The sequence below is a fragment of the Mastigoproctus giganteus genome, chromosome 4 (genome assembly GCF_048544385.1).
Source record: "Mastigoproctus giganteus isolate SK-2022 chromosome 4, ASM4854438v1, whole genome shotgun sequence".
In the NCBI taxonomy this organism is placed as follows: Eukaryota; Metazoa; Arthropoda; class Arachnida; order Uropygi; family Thelyphonidae; genus Mastigoproctus; species Mastigoproctus giganteus.
In genome coordinates, this window is record NC_143578.1 from 218,625,328 (window position 1) to 218,645,666 (window position 20,339).

General features: G+C 38.2%; 1 protein-coding gene across 1 annotated transcript in view; it reads right to left on the bottom strand.

Moving 5' to 3' along the window:
* LOC150087411 (xaa-Pro aminopeptidase 1-like) overlaps nucleotides 1–20,339 on the bottom strand; it is a 532,432-nt gene that overhangs the window by 266,286 nt on the left and 245,807 nt on the right. Inside the window, exon 9 of the mRNA XM_090372051.1 lies at nucleotides 58–201. Coding sequence (XP_090228177.1) covers nucleotides 58–201 — 144 coding nt within the window. The remainder of the gene's footprint in view (nucleotides 1–57; nucleotides 202–20,339) is intronic.

A 20,339-nucleotide genomic window follows, 5' to 3' on the forward strand; every position in this document is an offset into this window, starting at 1 on the left:
ACAAAAACCTTTTTTTTTTCCAATCAAGGAACACTTGTTATAAATAAAAAAACTAACCTGTGTATACCAAAGAAAGAAGTTCAACAATATTGTTTGGATATGGAGGTCGATCATCCCACATCAAGTCTACGAGATTTTGTTGAATAGCAACTAATGTGTGCCCAGCCACTTCCATTTGCTTTGAAAAAGAATTCCATTTTTCTGTAAAAAGTAATGTTATGTAAGAATTATTATTTTCTGCCACCAGAACTTCAGAGAAAATTTAAATAATTTTTTTTTTACCATTCCTATTTCTCTTCAGAAATTAATGAAATTCAAAGAAATTAGCTAGCAATTTTAAAAAAGAAACACGTTAAGACATTAGTACAATCACCATATTTCGTAATAAAAATTTGCCACAAAGCACATAAATGCAGCATGGTTTTACACTCAGTGAAAATTTTTATTTTATCATCTATTTAAAAGTTTTAACTTTATAAAGAGATAATAAAATAACATTAATGACCAAATAATGAAACAAGAAATGTTATTCTAATGATTCTATTTCCTTCACTGAATAAGGTTGAAAATCATCATGAAAACTTTTTTAAATTTCAAGCACTACCTATCCATAACTGATCAAAGCATGAAGAATCTGAGAAGTCTTGCTGCTAAACTACTTTCTGATATATATTTTTTTTAAGAGTTCTCTAATGATAAGCAATTTATTTTACAAATTTTATTCCTGAAATAGTATTAAACCTTAAAAATATAATATATATAATAAAAAATATAAAATTAACAAATGCAGTTCACATTAAAGTTTTCATTTATCCTAAAAAATTAAATTTAACATTAACTTCAAGCTTTTCTGGGTATTTAGACTTAAAAAAAAAAAAAAAAACCCTCATTTATCTATATACTTAAAAAATAACACTGTGGCTCCTTTTATTGTGGAAATACTTGGGGTGGGGGGGCTTTGTAATTACTAAAACTTTATAATATGCAAACTACATTGTCTGACTATTATTGCTAACTGCTAAGTAGGAGAACAATGTATTATTATAATGTAAAGTTTTACCAATTGCAAAGTGTTCTTTTTCATTTTTGTTCATAAAAAAAAAAAACAGAATTCCAAGAACGTCGTGTAACAATATTTACACAATTAAGAATTAAAATATTCAAAATTATGCTCTTACAATGCAAAAAAGTATTCTTATTTCTCATATTAAAATAGACACTCCTTGGCTTACATAATACTCGACTTATGAAAATTCGACTTTACGTAAGTTTTTGCCAGCCGGTGCAAACTTAAAAAAATCGTGGAAAGGTATTTTTCATCCTGTAGGAATAAATGGAGGTATTGTGAAAATATCATAATGTGAACTCAGTAACACATTGTTTTTATGGTAATTCGTTCCAAGACCTCGGAAGTTGCAATTTTTGCTATATAACTAATTTATTTATCTCACTAATGGTCATTTTTATAATGGAAATAGCGTTACACTTTCATTATCATCATATGTTCTGAAGGTCACTACCATACAACAATAAAAACAATTTGCACTTTCCAGTTTATTGAGCTTTTCTGTTAGTACAATGCATTATAAACAAGTAACAAACTCGATCTTATTGCATTTGCAATCATACCAATGACTGGAATTCGGTGAGTTTTTATTTTAGCATTAGTAGAGGCATTTGATGCAAGAAAGCAAGCTTATGCAGCATCAGCCAAAAAAAAAAAAAAACCCACTTCCACTTCACCCCTCTGTTCGTTCAAAATACCTGTCCAGCTGAGCCTTAAACTTATTTAGGCTATCAACCTCCACCACAAGGGATGGAAGTCTGTTCCACCAACCAACCACCCACTGGCTAAAGGCAAATTTCCGCACGTCTATCCTACATCTGTCTTTCCTCAATTTGAATTTATGCCCTCTCAGGTGATTTTTCTGAGCTAGAGGAAGAATCCCATCAGCATTGAGCATGCTTAAACCATTCAAGGCTTTATACACCTCTATCAGATCACCTCGCTGGTGCCTAGTCTCCAGACACTGTAATTTGCAAAACTTAAGCCTTTCTTCGTAAGAGCACCCCTTTGTTCCATTCACTAATCTTGTTGCCCTTCTCTGTACTCGTTCCAGCAGCTCTACATCCTTCTTGAAATGAGGTCTCCAGACCTGTATACAGTACTCTAGGTGTGGCCTGACCATCGCCTTATACAATGGAATAATCACCTCCTTATCCCTGCTGGAAAAATTCCTGTATATCATTGACAATACTCCATGAGCTACTCTTGCAGCCCGTCTGCACAGCTCAGAGAATTTCATATCTGCCTGCACAACCACCCCCAAGTCCCTTTCATTCTCTACCACTGTCAGTGTAGTACCACAGAGTTGATACGTTGCTCTGGGGTTGCTGTTTCCCATGTGTAGTACTTTACATTTATCAATGTTAAACTTCATTTGCCACCTCTCAGCCCATCTGCTCAACCTTTCCAGATCCTGTTGCAGCAGCATAGTGTCAGTAGTGTCCTTGACAACCCTGCCAACCTTTGTATCGTCTGCAAACTTGGACATTAAGCCCGATATACCATCATCAATATCATTTATAAATACAGAAAACAATAATGGACCCAACAATGAGCCCTGAGGGACTCCACTAATAACATCAGTCCACGATGAGCAGTGTCCATTGATTACCACTCTCTGTCTTCTCCCCCTCAACCACCCCTTTATCCATAGCAGCAATTTGCCTCCAATGTCACACTGCTCCAATTTGTGTAGCAGTCTTCCATGTGCAACAGTGTCAAAAGCCTTTCTAAGATCCAAGTATATAATATCAAAGTTATTCCCTGCATCCAGTTCTTTTGTGACTGCATCATAGTATCCAATCAAGTTGGTCAGGCAAGACTTCCCCTTAACAAAACCATGCTGTGTCTGAGTTATAACTGAAGTCTTGTCTAAATGATCCTGCAGTGCTTCCTTAACCAGTGCCTCCATTAATTTTCCTGGAACAGAAGTTAAGCTCACAGGTCTATAATTACTTGTGTCAGCCTTTGATCCTCCTTTGTGAATTGGGGTCACATTTGCACATTTCCAGTCTATGGGTACCTCCCCTGAGTCCAAGGAAGCTCTCATAATTATGGCTAAGGGTTTGCTTACTTCATTTGCTGCCTCCTTTAATATAACTGGATAGATCCCATCCACCCCGTGTGCCTTTCTTGTGTTTATCTTCAACAGTTTCTCCTCCACTTTACTCCCAGTTATTTCAAGATTCTGTAGCTTACTGCTAGAGTTGAATACACCTCTGGCATTCCCCACGCTGAATAACTCCTCATGTGTGAATGTCGATGCAAAATATTCATTTAGTTTGTTAGCTACCTGAGCAGGATCATCAACACTTGACCCATCAATATCAAGTGGACCAATCTGATTCATCCCCTTCCTTCTAGAGTTTACATAAGTAAAGAACTCTTTGCTGTTTTTCTTAGCATCCCTTGCCACGGATTTATCGTAATCTGCCTTCGCCTGCCTAACCTCCTTTGTAACTTGGTTGCATATCAACTTGTATCTATCATAGGCTTCTGTGTCATGTGTTAATTTGTAAGTATCCCATGCATTTTTCTTCTCTGCCATATGCCTCATTAGTTCATCTGACATCCATTTTGGCCTAAACCTTGAACAATATTTCTTAGTTGGTATGTAAAGCCTAGTAGCTTCCAAGATAAGTTCTTTGAATGCTTCCCATTTTGAATTTGCTGTTGGTAACATCATCAGTTGGTCCCACTGTATAGAATTTAAATACTGTCTCAGTCCATCGTAGTCGCCTTTACGGAAGCAATAACCCTTCCCTTTACCCCTAATGGTAGTTACCTCTTTGAGTAAATCCCACTTCAGCACACTGTGATCACTGCCACCTAGTGGTTCATTTATCTGCAGATTCTTAATGCATGAAGAATCACTGCTGATAATCAAATCAAGAGTATTACTCCCTCTAGTTGCCTCCCGAACATGCTGATGTAGAAAACAATCATCCAATAAATCCACAAAAGTCCTGCTAGTGTGTGAGTAACCAGCCCCCAAATTCCAGTCAATATCTGGGAAATTAAAATCTCCCATTATAAGACACTCTGATTTACTGGCCCACTCTATTTCCCTGTACAGTTCCTTATTATACTCATCAGAGTCATTAGGCCTATAGCACACTCCTACTCTCAATTTTGATCTCCCAATGTTTATGTCACACCAAACTGACTCAACACTGCACTGTCCAGTGATGTCGACTGGCTTCACTTCCTTGGTTTTTATGTGTTTCTTAACTAATAACATAACCCCTCCTCCCTTCCTATCCTGTCTATCCTTTCTGTAGACGTTGTACTCCCCAAATTGCAGTTCTGCATCCCTTATATCTGTGTGACACCACGTCTCTGATATCCCAACAATATCTGCCTTCGATGTTTTGAGCAATACCTCAAATTCATCAAATTTATTTACTAAACTCCTAGCATTGGTGTACACGCAAGTATACCTGCACCTGTTTCTATTCTTAGCTACCCTAACACAACCCATGTGTTTACTTGTACCGCAATGGCTCCCAGCAGTCTCTGAAATACCATGCATCTTGTTTTTCAGGCTTCTGCTCATTCTAATAGAAGCAGTGCAAGAATCTCTTTCACCTCTGCCAGTGGCTACTGTCAATCTATTGGTCTTTGTCTCCCCCCAAGCTAGCATTTTATGGTATTATGGTGAAATGAGTTCCCCTTCACTGAAATCTTCAATCATATAAAAAAAATTTCAAAATCTTCTCTTCATTCCTATTTATTTATCACAATGGTGAAGGAAAAGGAACCAATGGAAAGTACAAGTGCTGGGAAACGAAACAAAATTGATTTAGAAATGAAAATAATTAATTAAGAAATATGAAGCAGGACGAAGTTTGTCATCTATTGGAAGGAATTAGGTCTAGCTGCTTCAACAGTGAATACTATTTTAAGGGACAGTGCCCATATAAAAGAACATGTTAAAAGATCAATGAATTTAAGATCAACAGTGATTACAAAGCAGTGTTCAGATGCTATACCAAAGATGGAAAAGCTATTAATAATATGGATGGAAAATTAGATTCAGAAGCAAGTGCCCCTGAGTCAAATGGCCATTCAAGCAAAAGCAAGAAGTATTTATGAAGATATTAAGGATAAGTACAGTGAACCCCAAGCCAAGTTCGTGGCAAGTAACGGGTGGATTAATAGGTTCAAGCATCGCGCTGGTTTCCAAAACATTAAAGTATGCAGTGAATTCACCAGTGCCGATTCTGCAGCTGCAGAGAAATTTTGTGATGTGTTGAAAAAAAACCCCTTCTAAATCTCAACAGCCCTCAACTTCCGCAGCAGCGTGCTTATCAGCTGGAGAGTTAATTCTGGCAACGATGTTCGAAAAGTAAAACTTGCTGAGGTTATGCCTGTCCCTCTCTCTTTTTGTAATTTTATAATTTTGAAATTTTTGTAATTTTTCCTGCACATGAGATAAAAAATTTGAATAAATAATTCTATTTACACATTTTTTGAACATTTCTTTTTTGCTTCAATCAAATTCAGCGTGCATAGCTGCGAGTGCTGCATAAGTATTTAGGGAAATTCCGACTTACATAAAATTCAACTTATGTAGAGTTTTGCGGAACGTAATCACTCTTACAGTGATATATTGTGCAGTTTTTCTTTGGTACCATCAAGGGCATGCCAATAAATTTATTGTCACTGGCAATTTATTCTCTACAGTCAATCATCTGGTGTTGTGGAAGTGGGCAGTTTGAATAAATTCGAAGATGAACTACACAAAAAATTATTGGAGGGACAAATTGTTGGAGGAAGAGTGGACAAGTGATGTGAGAGGTTTTTTTTTTTTTTTGTTTTTCTGGCTGATGCTTTATAAGCCTGCTTCCTTAGATCGTATGCCACTAATAATAATAATAAAAATAAGTAAATAATAATAAGGGGCATGATGTCCCAATGGTTATGGCCCTGGACTACCAGCCTGATGAACCCAGGTTCTAGTCCGACTTTAACGGAAGAACACGTCTCCATCGTGCTAGGAGACCAGTATAATAATAGTAGTAATAAATTGGAATAAATAATAATAAAACATCGCAAAAGTCGTTTCAGCGGACCTACCTTCCCCAAGGTTGAAGTGATGGCGGAGAGAGACAGAGGTGCCAAGATCTAAGTGATAACAAAGCAGAGACCCAATAGAATCCTATGAAGAGTCACAGACCACCTCAATTGGGCAAATGATAGCACAGTACTTTGACAACAATGGTGCAACACTGAAGGCAATCCACACAGCCACAGCGGCTACAAGGATTATGGAAAAGAAACGAGAGACCACCAGCACCAGATGAACCAAAAAAAAAAGAGAACTGCTGACTTGGGAAAGAAGACTTCGGCATTAAGCAGGTCAACTGACCCAGTACCAATGGGGTAATATGATAAGAAATTGATTGGAAAAGTGAAGAGCATCCTCAAGAGAGACAGCATCCACAGCAAACAAGAGACCAAAAATTGGAGAATACTTAGATACATTGAAGCAGAACCTCTTCAAACTCAGCAAGAGACTACTAAGCCATTAGTAGTCTCTTGGACAAAGCGAGTTCTCAGAGGAAAATAAAGAGCATTCTACAGGAATCTTGGAGACGACAGGAAAGGCGGAAATGGACCACCCGTGCAGAAGATGATCGAGAGGTTCTGGAGCAGCATATGGAGCGCAATGAAGTAAGACATAACAAGCGAGCCCCTGGGATAGAAGCAGAATGGAAGAAAACCAAGGACATACAAGAGGAGAGAGAGAGAGAGAGAGAGAGAGAGAGAGAGAGAGAGAGAGAGAGAGAGAGAGAGAGAGAGAGAAGTACAACTGGCAAACCCCAGGAATAGATGATATCCACAACTACTAGTACAAAAAGTGCACTTGCACACACAAGCACCTAACAGAGCAGTTCATCCCACTTAAGGAATCATATATCTGAAGGATAAAGACCAAGATACAAGAAACCTGGCAAAATACAGTCCAATCATCTGTCTCCCGACAATGTACAAGATCCTGACCAGTTGCATAACCAAGAAAATATCAGACCACTTGGAGAACCAGAACATAATGGCCAAACAGCAGAAAGTATGCAAGTGGATGAGCAAAGGATGCAAGGGGCAATTAACCATAGATGCTGCAGTCATAGAGCAAGCCTACAAGAAATGCTGCAACAGGTACACAGCCGACACTGATTACTGCAAGGCCTACATCATGCCTCATAGCTGGCTAATAGAGACCATCAGAGACTCAGAAGCTTGCTCAAAGAAAAACTGAACAGAAGGAACACAGTTAAAGCCATAAACACCTATGCAGTCCTAGTGCTAACATAGTCCTTTGTGATCATAGACTGGATTAACACTGAGCTGGAGGATATCACAAGAAAGACAAGGACAATGATGACAAAGAGCCACCAACAGCACACAAAGTCTGCTATTGAGAGACTGACAATAGCTTGGAAAGAGGGAGGAAGGGGCCTCATAGACCTCATTGAGCAACATAAAACAGCAATAGCTAACCTGAAGGATTACTTCCAGAAAAACACGGCAGCACTCTACCAGGCCATAAGGAAGACAGACAAGTGGCATACCCCACTCAGCCTAAGCAAGGAGTACCCTCTCACCCAGATGGCACAGACGAAGCTAGAAAGATGGCAAAGAAGACACTCCATGGTAGAAGCTACAATGACCTCCACAAGACCACATAGATAAAATGGCTTCCAATGCATGCCTCATGAGCAGAACACTCTTCTCGGAGGCTGAAGGATTCATGCTTGCTATCCAAGACCAGGTAATCAACACCAGAAACTATTGAAAATACATTGCCAAGCAGTCCGGATGTCAGATTACATATGTCAACGATGCCACCTGGCCTCAGAAACAATTCAACACATCACCGCAGGATGCAAGGTGATCATCCAGGCAGAGTACACTCGTAGACATGACCAGGTAGCAGGATAATAGATTAGAAGCTAGCGAGGAAATACCAGCTGATCAAAGAAAGTTTCTGTATTACAAGTACAAACCCCAAGCAGTACTAGAGATCCCACCGCACAAGCTGTACCAGGACTGCACCATAATAACAGACAAGATAATCCTGCACAACAGCTGGACATAATCCTTTTTGATAAGAAGGAAAAGGCTACCTATCTGATTGATATAGGCAGTGTCCAACACTGGCAACCTTCAGAAAAAATCAGGAAGTACACAAACCTAAGATAGGAGATCAAAGATACGTGGCATATGCAACAAGGAACGACCATACTGATCATCATGTCAACCACCGGTACGGTGCCAAAGACCCTACATAGCAGCCTAGCAGCAATAGGTCTCCTAGCAAATGCCAACAAGGCATTTGCTAGGAGAGTGTTGCTATCCTGAACACCTGTACGATAATCAGAGAGTTCCTTGACCAACAGTAACACCAGACATAGCAATCACCCTGTGCACTTGGTTCCAGTACCTGTCACAGGGTGGAATCCCCTATCAGGGAGAAATAATATAACAACAATAATTCCTGAGCAGGAGTTATTTAAAAAAATACAATGCCAAGATTGTGAGGTTAGCTATTTGGGCAAGGTAAGGAGAATACCTAAAACAGTTTTTGGAGTCAGGGCACTGCTATTCACATTGCAAACCTTTCAGAATCAGCAGAGACATGCTATTTCGGATGGCAAACATTTGTTGAGAAAACACCAGATCAACCCCTGGGTAACCAATTATTAATAATTTGGTTACCCAGGTTAATTTGGTTAACCAAATTAATGGTTAATTAATTTGGTTAATTTATTTACCAAGCCATGGTTAATTTGGTTACCCATCCTGTCCCGATTATATCAATTATTAATAGGGACAGGGTGGGCAAAGACCCAACCTGTCATTCAGGCAATTATACTACAACAAGAAAGGAGCTGACATCAACAGTTCTGCAGCAACACAAAAAAAGATGTGATCTACAGTGCAAGACGTCATTCATCTCTGAACATATATTAAAGTTTCCTGCCCTCATAAAATAATACATCTCCATGGGGATCACATTTCACATCCTCCACTAATTCGAAGTTATAGGATTTGTGTACTGTATTATAAAAATGAGACGTGTGCAGGAACAATCATGGTTAAAAAGGCAGAATGTACCACCAAATTATTATTATTATTAAAAAAAGAAATTTTTATATATATAGAAATACCTCACTTAGTACACCTTCAAACAGCATGGATTTCACTATAACACAGTTTTCAATTAAGTTTAAGTTGAAAATTAACTGTACATATTAAAACTTATTCAATAGCCTAGATATGTACTTTACATACAAATTTGTATATGCTGTGTTGTCGTAGCCTAGGTACGCGCAGATATATGCTACATTGCCAACTCTATTGTCTCACATGCACATGTGCCAATAGGTCCCCTCAAGCAGTCAGTGGCAAATTTCAAATCGTGTTCAGTATTCTTAATTCCATCCTGACGAGATGACGTAATAGCTTTTCGAACTTTTAATTTCGCAATTTATTTTTTACCCCTGTAAATATGATCGAAAATATATTTGCATCTTGGCTAGAAATCACTGCCAACAACATGCATTCTGTTTGGCAGCATGTTTTGTCCCACTTGGCAAATGATTTCACTGGTTTTGAATTGCAAATTCAGACAACTGACGAAAACATTCTGAAGATCGGAAAAAAGTTGGGATTTGAAACTTTGGACACTCCCAATGTACATGACTGCACTGACACATGCAAATGACTTAGATGATGCAACTCTCCTTGAAATTGATGAGCAAACTATATAAGAAGAGGAAAACAATTCTGAAGTGGCACCAAAAGAATTTCAACAGAAGAATTGGAGAAAGTTTTTCGGGGGGGGGGGGGAATGACATGGCCTGCAAGGTTATTATGAATGGAGATCTAGATGTTGAACGTAGCATCAAGATATGGCAAATTTTACAAGATGGGATTCAATGCTACAAAGACTTGTACGCTGAGAAAGGGAAGGCCAACTTCACCAGACTTATTATTGCAATACCCAAATAAACAATAAAGCTTTTTTCTCATCTCTCATGATGTTACCTTTTCAATAATAAAATGTTTGCAATATGTTTTTTATTTCAAATCCTTTTAATTGGCTACAAGTGCAAATCGTTTATAGATTTATTGTAATTTGTTTATAGGCATTCAATTTGTTTTGTAATGTAATGTAATTTGTTTATAGGCTTACTCTAGTAAGCATTCAATTAAAACTCATTAAAATTACACCTCAATCAACACGGTTTCACATAATACGGTATGGAATAGTTTCTGTACCAATTATCAGTGCTATAAAGGGTATTGCTGTATACGGCTTTTGAAAGGCGATATATAATTTATAATCAGTTATTTTATATTTACATCTATTTTATAAACCATAAACTAAACTTTTCTTTTTGAATTGTGCTTGGTTAGATGTTGAAAAATACCCTTAAATGGTATTTTTCAATGACAACTAAATCAAGCCACAGTGTGAAAATAGTCCAAAAAATTCTTCCACTGTCAAAAGGTTTTTTCTGTGTTTTTCTACAAGGTGATCACCCAAGCAGAGTATACTCGAGGACAGCAATACAAATCACTGCTAGCCACAAGGGCCAATAGAAAGATGGCCAATGCAACTCATCAATAAGTGATACTAACAAGCACAGATTTGTTCTTCCAATGTTTTTTGACAAACTACGCAGATTTAATCTGCACATACATGTTCAAGCATATATGATAATCACAAATCTGTGGTCAACTGTAATGATGAGCCCCATATTAGGCAACAGTAAAACAGTAAATCAACACAGTTGTGGACTTATCTATCCCTGAATGGCTGTCCCAGAATATAAACAGGAAATTAGATTAAAATTTATTTATAAATTAAAAAATATTCCTCAAATTATTTTTCTGATTTGGGCTCCCAATTTTCTTTCTTTATACAGGGTGTTCTATGTAAAACCAGCCCAACTCATACTGGTGTGATATTCATTTTTGAACAAATCCTACACAAAGTTGTTCAAAGAATGAATTTTAGCCAAATCATTTCAGTTTGTGGTGCTCAACATAAAGTTGGCATTTGGCACTCATAAGTGATAGGTGTGTGAGAGTATCGTCAAGAATGCCATATTCTGTGCAAGAAAGGATTTGTATAGTGGAAGCCTATGTACGTACTGGCTCTTTTAAGGAAACACAGGAATTGTTTTCTGAGCAATTTCCTATTGCTACCATCCCAGCCTAAGAGTACTATTCAGTGGTTACTTGCAAAATGGCAGATAACAGGTTCTGTTGTAATGCACCGAGAAATCATCTACCCTCTGTTAGGACTACAGAGGCAGTGTTGAAGATTCAAAAGAGAATTTTAGCTAGCCCCGGAAAATCTATCAGGAAATTATCGCAACGAACTGGAGTGAAACCAACTTTGGCTAAGGTAAAGAAAGCCTGCACAAGAAGCACACAAAAAGTTCAATGAAATTTTCCGGTAAAAGTAATTTGTCGTAACGGCATTTGTATTGTTGCTTGCTCAGTCTGGAGTAGAAGTTGAATCCCACAGGTGCTTGAAACCTTCCTGAAGTGGAGGGGTAACCTGACCTTTTTTCTTTAGAATCACTAATTGAATCACGAAAAGTCGTATTGGAAGTTCTGGCATCGTAAAATATGTTCGTAACATAGTTTCACTGGTAAACTTTTTCGAAAATTGCCGTGCTTCTCGTGTGGGCTTCCTTTGCCTTTTTTTTTTTCTTAATAAACAATTTATCCACTAGTCCACCAGTGATTCTAAAGAAAAAAGGTCAGGTTACCTCCTCAACTTCGGGAGGGGTTCAATCTCCCATGGGATTCAATTTCTACTCCTGATTGATAACACCCAACATCTGTTTACCGAGCAAGCAACAATACAAATGCCATTACGGCAAAGTACTTTTACGGTAAATTTCATCGAACTTTTGCATGCTTCTCGTGTAGGCTTTCCTTACCTTCGCCAACTTCTTGTTTTCGTGTACTTCATTACCTGAAATTGAAACCCTATCGCGTGACGTGTTTCAAGAATTACTACCACCTGATGCAGCAAAACGTCTGAATTATTGTGAGTGGCTCCTTAACAAGATTGCAGACAGTGAACTCGACCCACTGCTTTGTTTCATGAGTGGTGAGGCATGGTTCCATCTTTTTGGTCAAGTGAATTGTCATAACATGCGATACTGGTGTGCCGAAAACCATAACAACTCACATCAGAAACCACTTCATGACCAGAAAATTGGGGTATAGTGTGCAATTTCTGGCAATCGAATCTTCGGCCCAATATTTTTTTGACACTACAGTGAACACAGCAGTTTGTTATCAGATTTTTGAGAATTCTACACTCAGTTAACAGAACACGAGCATGAAAACTGCTACTTTCAACAGGATGGCCCACATGTCACACGTCTCGTGAATCACTGGCCCATGTTCATGACAGTTTCACAGAGGAACGCACAGTTGGCAAAGGGTTGTGGCCACTGCATTCTCCAGATTTATCTTCATGTGGCTTTTACCTGTGAGGATATTTGAAAGGAAGATTTTATGAGCACAACCCCCCCCCCCCACACAATAAACGAACCAAAGAACAGCATTCGAAGAAATATCAAGGCTATCGACATCATTGTTTTGCATCGGGTCACCTTGAATATGATTATACATGCACAAGGACATCATTTCCAGCATCTCTTATAATTGTGTATGTTCGGAGAGAATAAATAAAGTAACTTTTGACTAAGTTTTTCTGTATTTATCTCTTTTTACTCCTGCCTAGATTTCTCTAATTATTTTTTGGCCAGTGACTGGTGCTGGTTTAACGTGAAACACCCTGCAGAAGGAAATAGAAATTTAGTTAAAACTGGTTACATAGTCTTTGTATCCCCCTTTGGGGGGATACAAAGACTAATAGTTTAACAGTAACCGCAGGCAGAGGTGAAGATGATTCTTGCACAACTTCTATTAGAATAAGAAGCGACCTGGAGCGAGGGGTGTTGGGGGTTTCAGGGACGGATGGCAGTCATCATGGATTAGTTGGGTATATGGGATGTGTTAGGGTAACAAGGAATAGGCATAGGAGCATGTATGCTTGCATGTATACCAATGCTAGAAGTATAGTAAATAAATTTGATGAATTTGAAGTGTTGGTCAAGACATCAAAGGCGGATATTGTTGGGATAGCAGAGACGTGGTGTCACAAAGATATAAGGAATGCAGAACTGGAATTTGGGGAGTACAATGTGTACAGAAAGGATAGACAGGACAGAAAGGGAGGGGGTGTTATGCTGTTAATTAAGAAAAACATAAAATCAAAGGAAGTGCACCCAGTTAATATAGATGAACAGTGCTCTGTTGAGTCAGTTTGGTGTGAGATAAGCACTGCGAAAGGAAAAATAAGAGTAGGAGTGTGTTATAGGCCTAATGACTTGAATGAGTACAATGAACAATTGTACAGAGAAATAGAGTGGGCCAGTAAATCAGAATGTCTTATAATGGGGGATTTTAACTTCCCAGATATTGACTGGAACTTGTGGGTTGGTCACTCACACACTAGTCAGACTTTTGTGGATTTATTGGATGATTGTTTTCTGCAGCAGCATGTTCGAGAGGCAACCAGAGAAAGTAACACTCTTGATCTGGTTATCAGCAGTTGTTGTTGTTGTTGTTTGGTTTTTAGGAGCATTAGCAACTAAGGCCATATTGCTCCGGAATATGCGGTGGTCATTCCTTGACCTTTCCGCATCCTCCATATTTGGTGGTGACGGGCTCGAACCCCGGTCTAATCAAGAAGCGTGTGGTACGCACTGCTGCTCCTTCCCACCTGGCTACGGAGATGCCGTTATTAGCAGTGATCATTCGTGTATTAAGAATTTGCAGATAAAGGAACCACTAGGTGGCAGTGATCACAGTGTGCTGAAGTGGGATTTACTCAAAGAGGTAACTACCGTCAGGGGTAAAGGAAAGGGTTTTTGCTTCCATAAAGGGGAGTACAGTGGTCTCAGACAATTTTTAAATTCTGTACAGTGGGATCAACTGACGATGTTACAAACAGTAAATTCTAAGTGGGAAGCATTCAAAGAATTAATCGTGGAAGCTACTAGACTTTATATACCGATTAAGAAATATCGTTCAAGGTTTAGGCCTAAATGGTTATCAAATGAACTAATGAGACTCGTGACAGAGAAGAAAAATGCATGGGATGCATATAAATTATCAGGTGACGCAGAAGCCTGTGGCAGATATAAGCTAGTCTGTAATCAGGTCACAAAGGAGGTTCGGCAGGCGAAGGCGGATTACGAGAAATCTTTGGCAAAAGATGCTAAGAAAAACAGCGAGGATTTCTTTACTTATATAAACTCTAAAAGGAAGGGGATGAATATGATTGGTCCACTTGACATCGATGGTTCGACTGTTGATGATCCTGCTCAGATAGCAAACAAACTGAATGAGTATTTTGCATCTACATTCACACGTGAGGAATTATTACAATTTGAAAATGGAAGGTTATCAAATTGTAGCAGTGTGCTTAATGATTTTGTAATAACTGAGAGCAAAGTGGAGGAGAAATTGTTGAACATAAGAAAGGCACCTGGGGTGGATGGGATCTATCCAGTTATTTTAAAGGAGGCGGCAAAGCAACTAAGCAAACCCTTAGCCATAATTATGAAAGCATCCTTGGACTCAGGGGAGGTTCCCACGGACTGGAGATGTGCAAATGTGTCCCCAATTCACAAAGGTGGATCGAAGGGTGACACGAGTAATTACAGACCAGTTAGTTTAACTTCTGCTCCGGGTAAAATAATGGAGTCGCTGGTTAAAGATGCATTGCAGGATCATCTAGACAAGACTGCAGCAATAATTCAAACACAGCATGGGTTTGTTAAGGGAAAGTCTTGTCTGACAAATTTGATTGGTTATTATGATGTGGTCACAAAGGAACTGGATGCAAAAAATAATTTTGATATCATATACTTGGATTTCAGGAAAGCTTTTGACACTGTTGCGCATGGAAGACTACTGTACAAATTGGAGCAGAATGGTATTAAGGGTAAGTTGCTACAATGGATAAAAGGATGGTTAAGTGGGAGAAGACAGAGGGTGGTAATCAATGGGTGCTGCTCTTCGTGGACTAATGTTATTAGTGGAGTCCCACAGGGTTCGGTGTTGGGTCCACTGTTGTTTTGTGTATTTATCAATGATATTGATGAAGGTATATCAGGCTTAATGTCGAAGTTTGCAGATGACACAAAGGTTGGCAGGGTTGTTAATGACAGTAATGGCAGTGTGCTACTGCAACAGGATCTAGATAATTTGGGCAGATGGGCTAAGAAGTGGCAACTGAAGTTCAACCTTGACAAATGCAAAGTACTGCATATGGGTAGAAGTAACCCCAGAGAAACGTACTAACTGTGTGGTATTACACTTAGGGTGGTAGAAAATGAAAAAGACCTGGGAGTAATTGTGCAGTCAGATATGAAGTTTTCTGAGCAGTGCAGATAGGCTGCTAGGGCGGGTCATGGGGTTTTGTCAATGATATATAGGAATTTTGCTAGCAGGGAAAAGGAGGTGATTGTCCCTCTGTATAAGGCAATGGTCAGGCCACGCCTTGAGTACTGCGTACAGGTCTGGAGGCCTCATTTTAGGAAGGATGTAGATTTGCTTGAGCGTGTACAGAGAAGAGCAACACGATTGGTGAGGGGAATGAAGGGATTCTCTTACCAAGAGAGGCTTAAGTTCTGCAAATTGTAGTGGCTGGAGACTAGGCACCTGCGCGGTGATCTGATTGAGGTCTATAAGGCCTTGAATGGGTTGAGCACGCTGAATTCTGATGGGATCCTTCCACTTGTTGAGATTACCAACCTACGGGGACATAAGTTCAAATTAAGAAAGGACAGATGTAGAATAGATGTGCGGAAATTTGCCTTTAGCCAGCGGGTGGTTAATTGCTGGAACAAACTTCCATCTGTCGTTGTGGAAGTTGATAGGTTAAATAAATTTAAGGAGGAACTGGACAGGCATTTGGAGGGAATGGTGTGATTTTTTTTTTTTGGCTGATGCTGCATAAGCTCCTACACTTGCTTTCTTGCATCATGTGCCACTACTACTACTACCAGTTTTAATTGACTTACATAGTCAAGTACGTTAATTAAAATTTAAATTTATGACCTTTCTAAGAAAAATTTCTAATAGACGATATAGATTCTAACCATTATAAAAATGAAAAATTTTTTTTATTGAAAATGCCAAATAGGAAAAAAGGTATTACACGGGTTGAAGTCTAAGAAGACAAAAGATACTTGTTGACATTAAACTTGAATTTCTGTATTTGCAAATATTTCCTGAAAATTACAATATACATAATGTAATTTTCAGGATATACATGCAAAGGAAGGTTGTTCCAGAAAGCAGAAGCTTAAGGAACAAATAAGGAAGAGAAAAAAGATGGTGCTATAAGTTTGAAATTAGACAATGAATAAATGCTGACTGATTGTGACACATGTTTGGACTGGTCTGGAAGAGAATAGTGATGTACAAATGTCAATCCAAAAGCACAGTGCCCATGGAGGTATCTATATTAATAAAAAAAAAAAAAAAGGCATGCAGCAGAAACTGAACTGAACACAGAGAAATTTTTTTAGAGATAGGTTATTAATTAACCTGGCTGCCTTCTTTTAAAGGGAGTACAGAAGCTTGAGAGAGGTCTTAGGAGTACCATTCCAGATGTCGGAACAATATCTGGCAGGATAAATTTGAGATTTGTACAGAGTGAGTAGAAGCATAGAAGAAAAGTAGTTTTGAGTGGAAAACTCAGTTTTTTTATGCAGAGGAAGCAACATATAATGTGCTTTTGTCAAGAGAGATCAGAAGACAGGATAATCTCAAATAATAATTCTTAATAAAAGATCATGTCTAGAAATATGAGTGTCATGAAGATGCACATAACAGCTGTTGACTCTTTTCTGCTAGAAATGAGACAGAACTGAAGTTAATTGTTTTATTTGCTTCATTGGAGAATTATCTGGAGAGCTATAATAAAGGAATTGGTATGGGATATGCAAGAAAACCTTTGTGCAGTGTATAGTTTCTCAAATCCAAGGTAAAATGCAGTGTACTAGCAACAGAAAAGACTGTTTTACAGGAATGGATTACACTTAAATAGAAGAGGTGCTAAGATATTTGCTAATACTGTTGAGATAATGTTAGGTGGGTTGAAAAACTGCTAAATTGAGAGGATACACAGACTAATAATCAGACCTGCAAGCTGAGGTGAAACAGATCCTTGCACTAATTCTATTGGCTGTGGGCCCTCATGGAACAGTTAAATACATGGGCCCTATTAGGGAAATAAAGAGTAAGAACAGGTGCATGTATACTGATGATAGGAGCATAGCAAGTAAATATGATGAATTTGAAATAATGATCAAGTCATCAAATGCAGACATCATAGGGATATCAGAGACATGGTGTCACTCAAACATAAAAGATGCAGAGTTTGAACATTGTGAGTACAGTCAGTCCTCGTATAGCACGATAGTTGTGTTTCTAGAAACCCTCATGCAATGAAAAATTGTGCAATATAAACAACAGGCCCTATGGGAAAAATAGGGTTAGGTGTCAGCCACCCAAGATTGAACACACATTTGTAACCAAAACATTACCAAAAACAATAAATAATCGTAATAAAATACGTAAGTATTTTGTTACGACTATTACGTAATAAAATATTGCTAATGTTTTTGCTTCCATCGTAAGCAAACTTGTTTTTTGTTTGATTTTCTATTTAATCAGATGATAGCCGTTCCATCTCTTCCAATTCTTTGTGTCTTCCTCTATCAACAGAGGCGGACTGGCCATAAGCCTTACTGGGAAAACCCCGGTGGGCCAGATGCCGGTGTGATTTTGGCCATAAACGCTAGTATGAGGCCACTATAAATTTTCCCAGGTAAGAATTTTTGACCCAGTCCGCCTCTGTTTATCAATATTGCTTTTCTTTTTTTCTCTGAATCTGCAGTGTCTTTACCAGGACGCTTCCTTTTCACACCTTTTAAGTATTTTACTCATTTTTAGGGAATAAAGCACAATTACAAAACGAGGAGGCACGCTTGATACACATAAACAAAGCTGCGCACGTGTAGCAATTGAATAAACAGCACTGTAAAGGCAGAGATACACTATTAACACCTCACATTTTACTAAAGCACATTTCTAGGGGTTACTACCATAAAAAAATAAAAACAATTTCCAGTTGCTAGCGGAATCTGTAATAAACTGGTAGTAAACTCGATCTAATTGCATTTGTGATTATACCGATAGCTGGAATTGTGTTGGTTTTTACATTATTATGGTGAAATGTGTTTCCCCTTCACTGAAATAAAAAACAAATACATTTTCAGAATCTTCTCTTCATTCTTATCGTGTTGCGTTCGGTTGGGGTGATTCTGCATTCGACTGCCATTTCTTGTAAACACAAAGGTGAATCGTGCATAAGCGAATTTGGTTCGTGTTATATAAGATATCATTCCCCTATTTATAAATCGTGTATGATCGAATTCGTGTAGTGTAAACACGTGTTATACGAGGACTGACTGTACTATGTGTATAGAAAGGAAAGACCGAAGAGGAAAGTGGTTATGCTCTTAGTTAAAAAAACATTAAAAGCATATTAAATCTATGGCAGTGCATCCAGTAAATATGGGTGGCCAGTGCAAAACAATGTTGAGTCAGTGTGTGTTAGCATGACGTAAGTACTGGGAAAACAAAAATGAGTAGGAGTGTGTTATAGCCCTAATGACTCTAATGAGTACAACGACTATACAGAGAAACAGAGTAGGATAGTAAATCAGAATGTCTTGTAATGGAGGATTTTAACTTTCCAGTTATTAACTGGAATTTGTGGATTGGTTATTCACATACTAGAAAGACTTTTGTGGATTTTTTGTATGACTGTTTTCTACAGCAGAATGTTAGAGAGGCAACAAAAGGAAGCAATATTCTTGATCTGATTATCAGCAGTGATTCTTCATGCATTAAAAATCTGTAGCTAAAAGATGAACTGGGTGGTAGTGATCACAGTCTACTGATTGAGATTTACTTAAAGACATAACTACTATCAAGGGTAAAGAACAGCTTTTATTTTTGTAAGGATGATTACAGTAGTCTCAGACAGTTTTTATATTCTATGCGGGGACCAACTGATGATGTTACCAACAGCAAATTCTAAATAGAAAGCATTTGTGGAATTAAATTGTAGTTCAGCAATCTAGTTGTGACTGTATTAGCACATGATACAGATCCAGAGTGTAAATTGGTCAGCTCTCCATGCTGTCACAGATAGCACTCTTAAGACATTTACTTTTTTGGGCATGATATCCAGAGTCAAATATTAACACCTAGGAAGTGGATGCTAGAAACTATAGGAATTACCTGATTGTCCATCCCAATTTCTGGGTCTGGATGGTTTTTTTTATGTTTTATGAGAACCCCAAGCACTAGAGATATTAGAACCTATAATATTTAGCATTGTGCATGGGTTGAAGGTTGAGAAGATAAAAGAAGGTACTTGTTGACATTAGATGGATTTCTGTAGATTTTGCATAAGAGCAAATTTCCAAGCAGAAGGGAAAACACCTTTGGAATAAGAAAGTCAAAAAAGGCAACACAGAACAAGAATAAGTTCAAGAGCACAGGTTTTAGAGTACAAGTGGAGAAATATCATCAGGACCTGGAGCTTCTTAGCATCAAGATTGTTCAAAATTCTTCTGACATCATTTTGATGGAAGACCAAAGGAGGCATTGAATGCAGTGTACTAGGAATGGTAAAAGGTGGTTTACCAAGATCATCAAAAGATGAGTTAAAAGAAAAGTAGGATGCTAGCAGGTCAGCTTTATCTTTGGCTGAAGGAGCAATAGAACCATCCAATTTCAACAGAGGTAGGAATAGAGATGAGCAAAAGTTGTGGCCAATAGCTTTGGCAAGAGACCAGAATGCTCGACTGCCGTTTGGACAAGAAGTAAGTTTTCTACTCTTAGCCTTTCAAACAGGCTAAGAGTAGAAAACTTACTTCTTACTTAAAAAATGAATCTGGAGATTCGGATACAAGCCAATTGCAATATTCTCATCTTGAGAGCCTTGGCACATTTTTTGGAAAACCAAGGTTGTGATAAAGGACGAGATTTTAAGGTGGAGTGTGGAATAAGGGATTTCATCCATAAAAGAATAATTTCACTAACAAGATCTGAGCATATGTTGCCATCAGAAGCTTTTAAA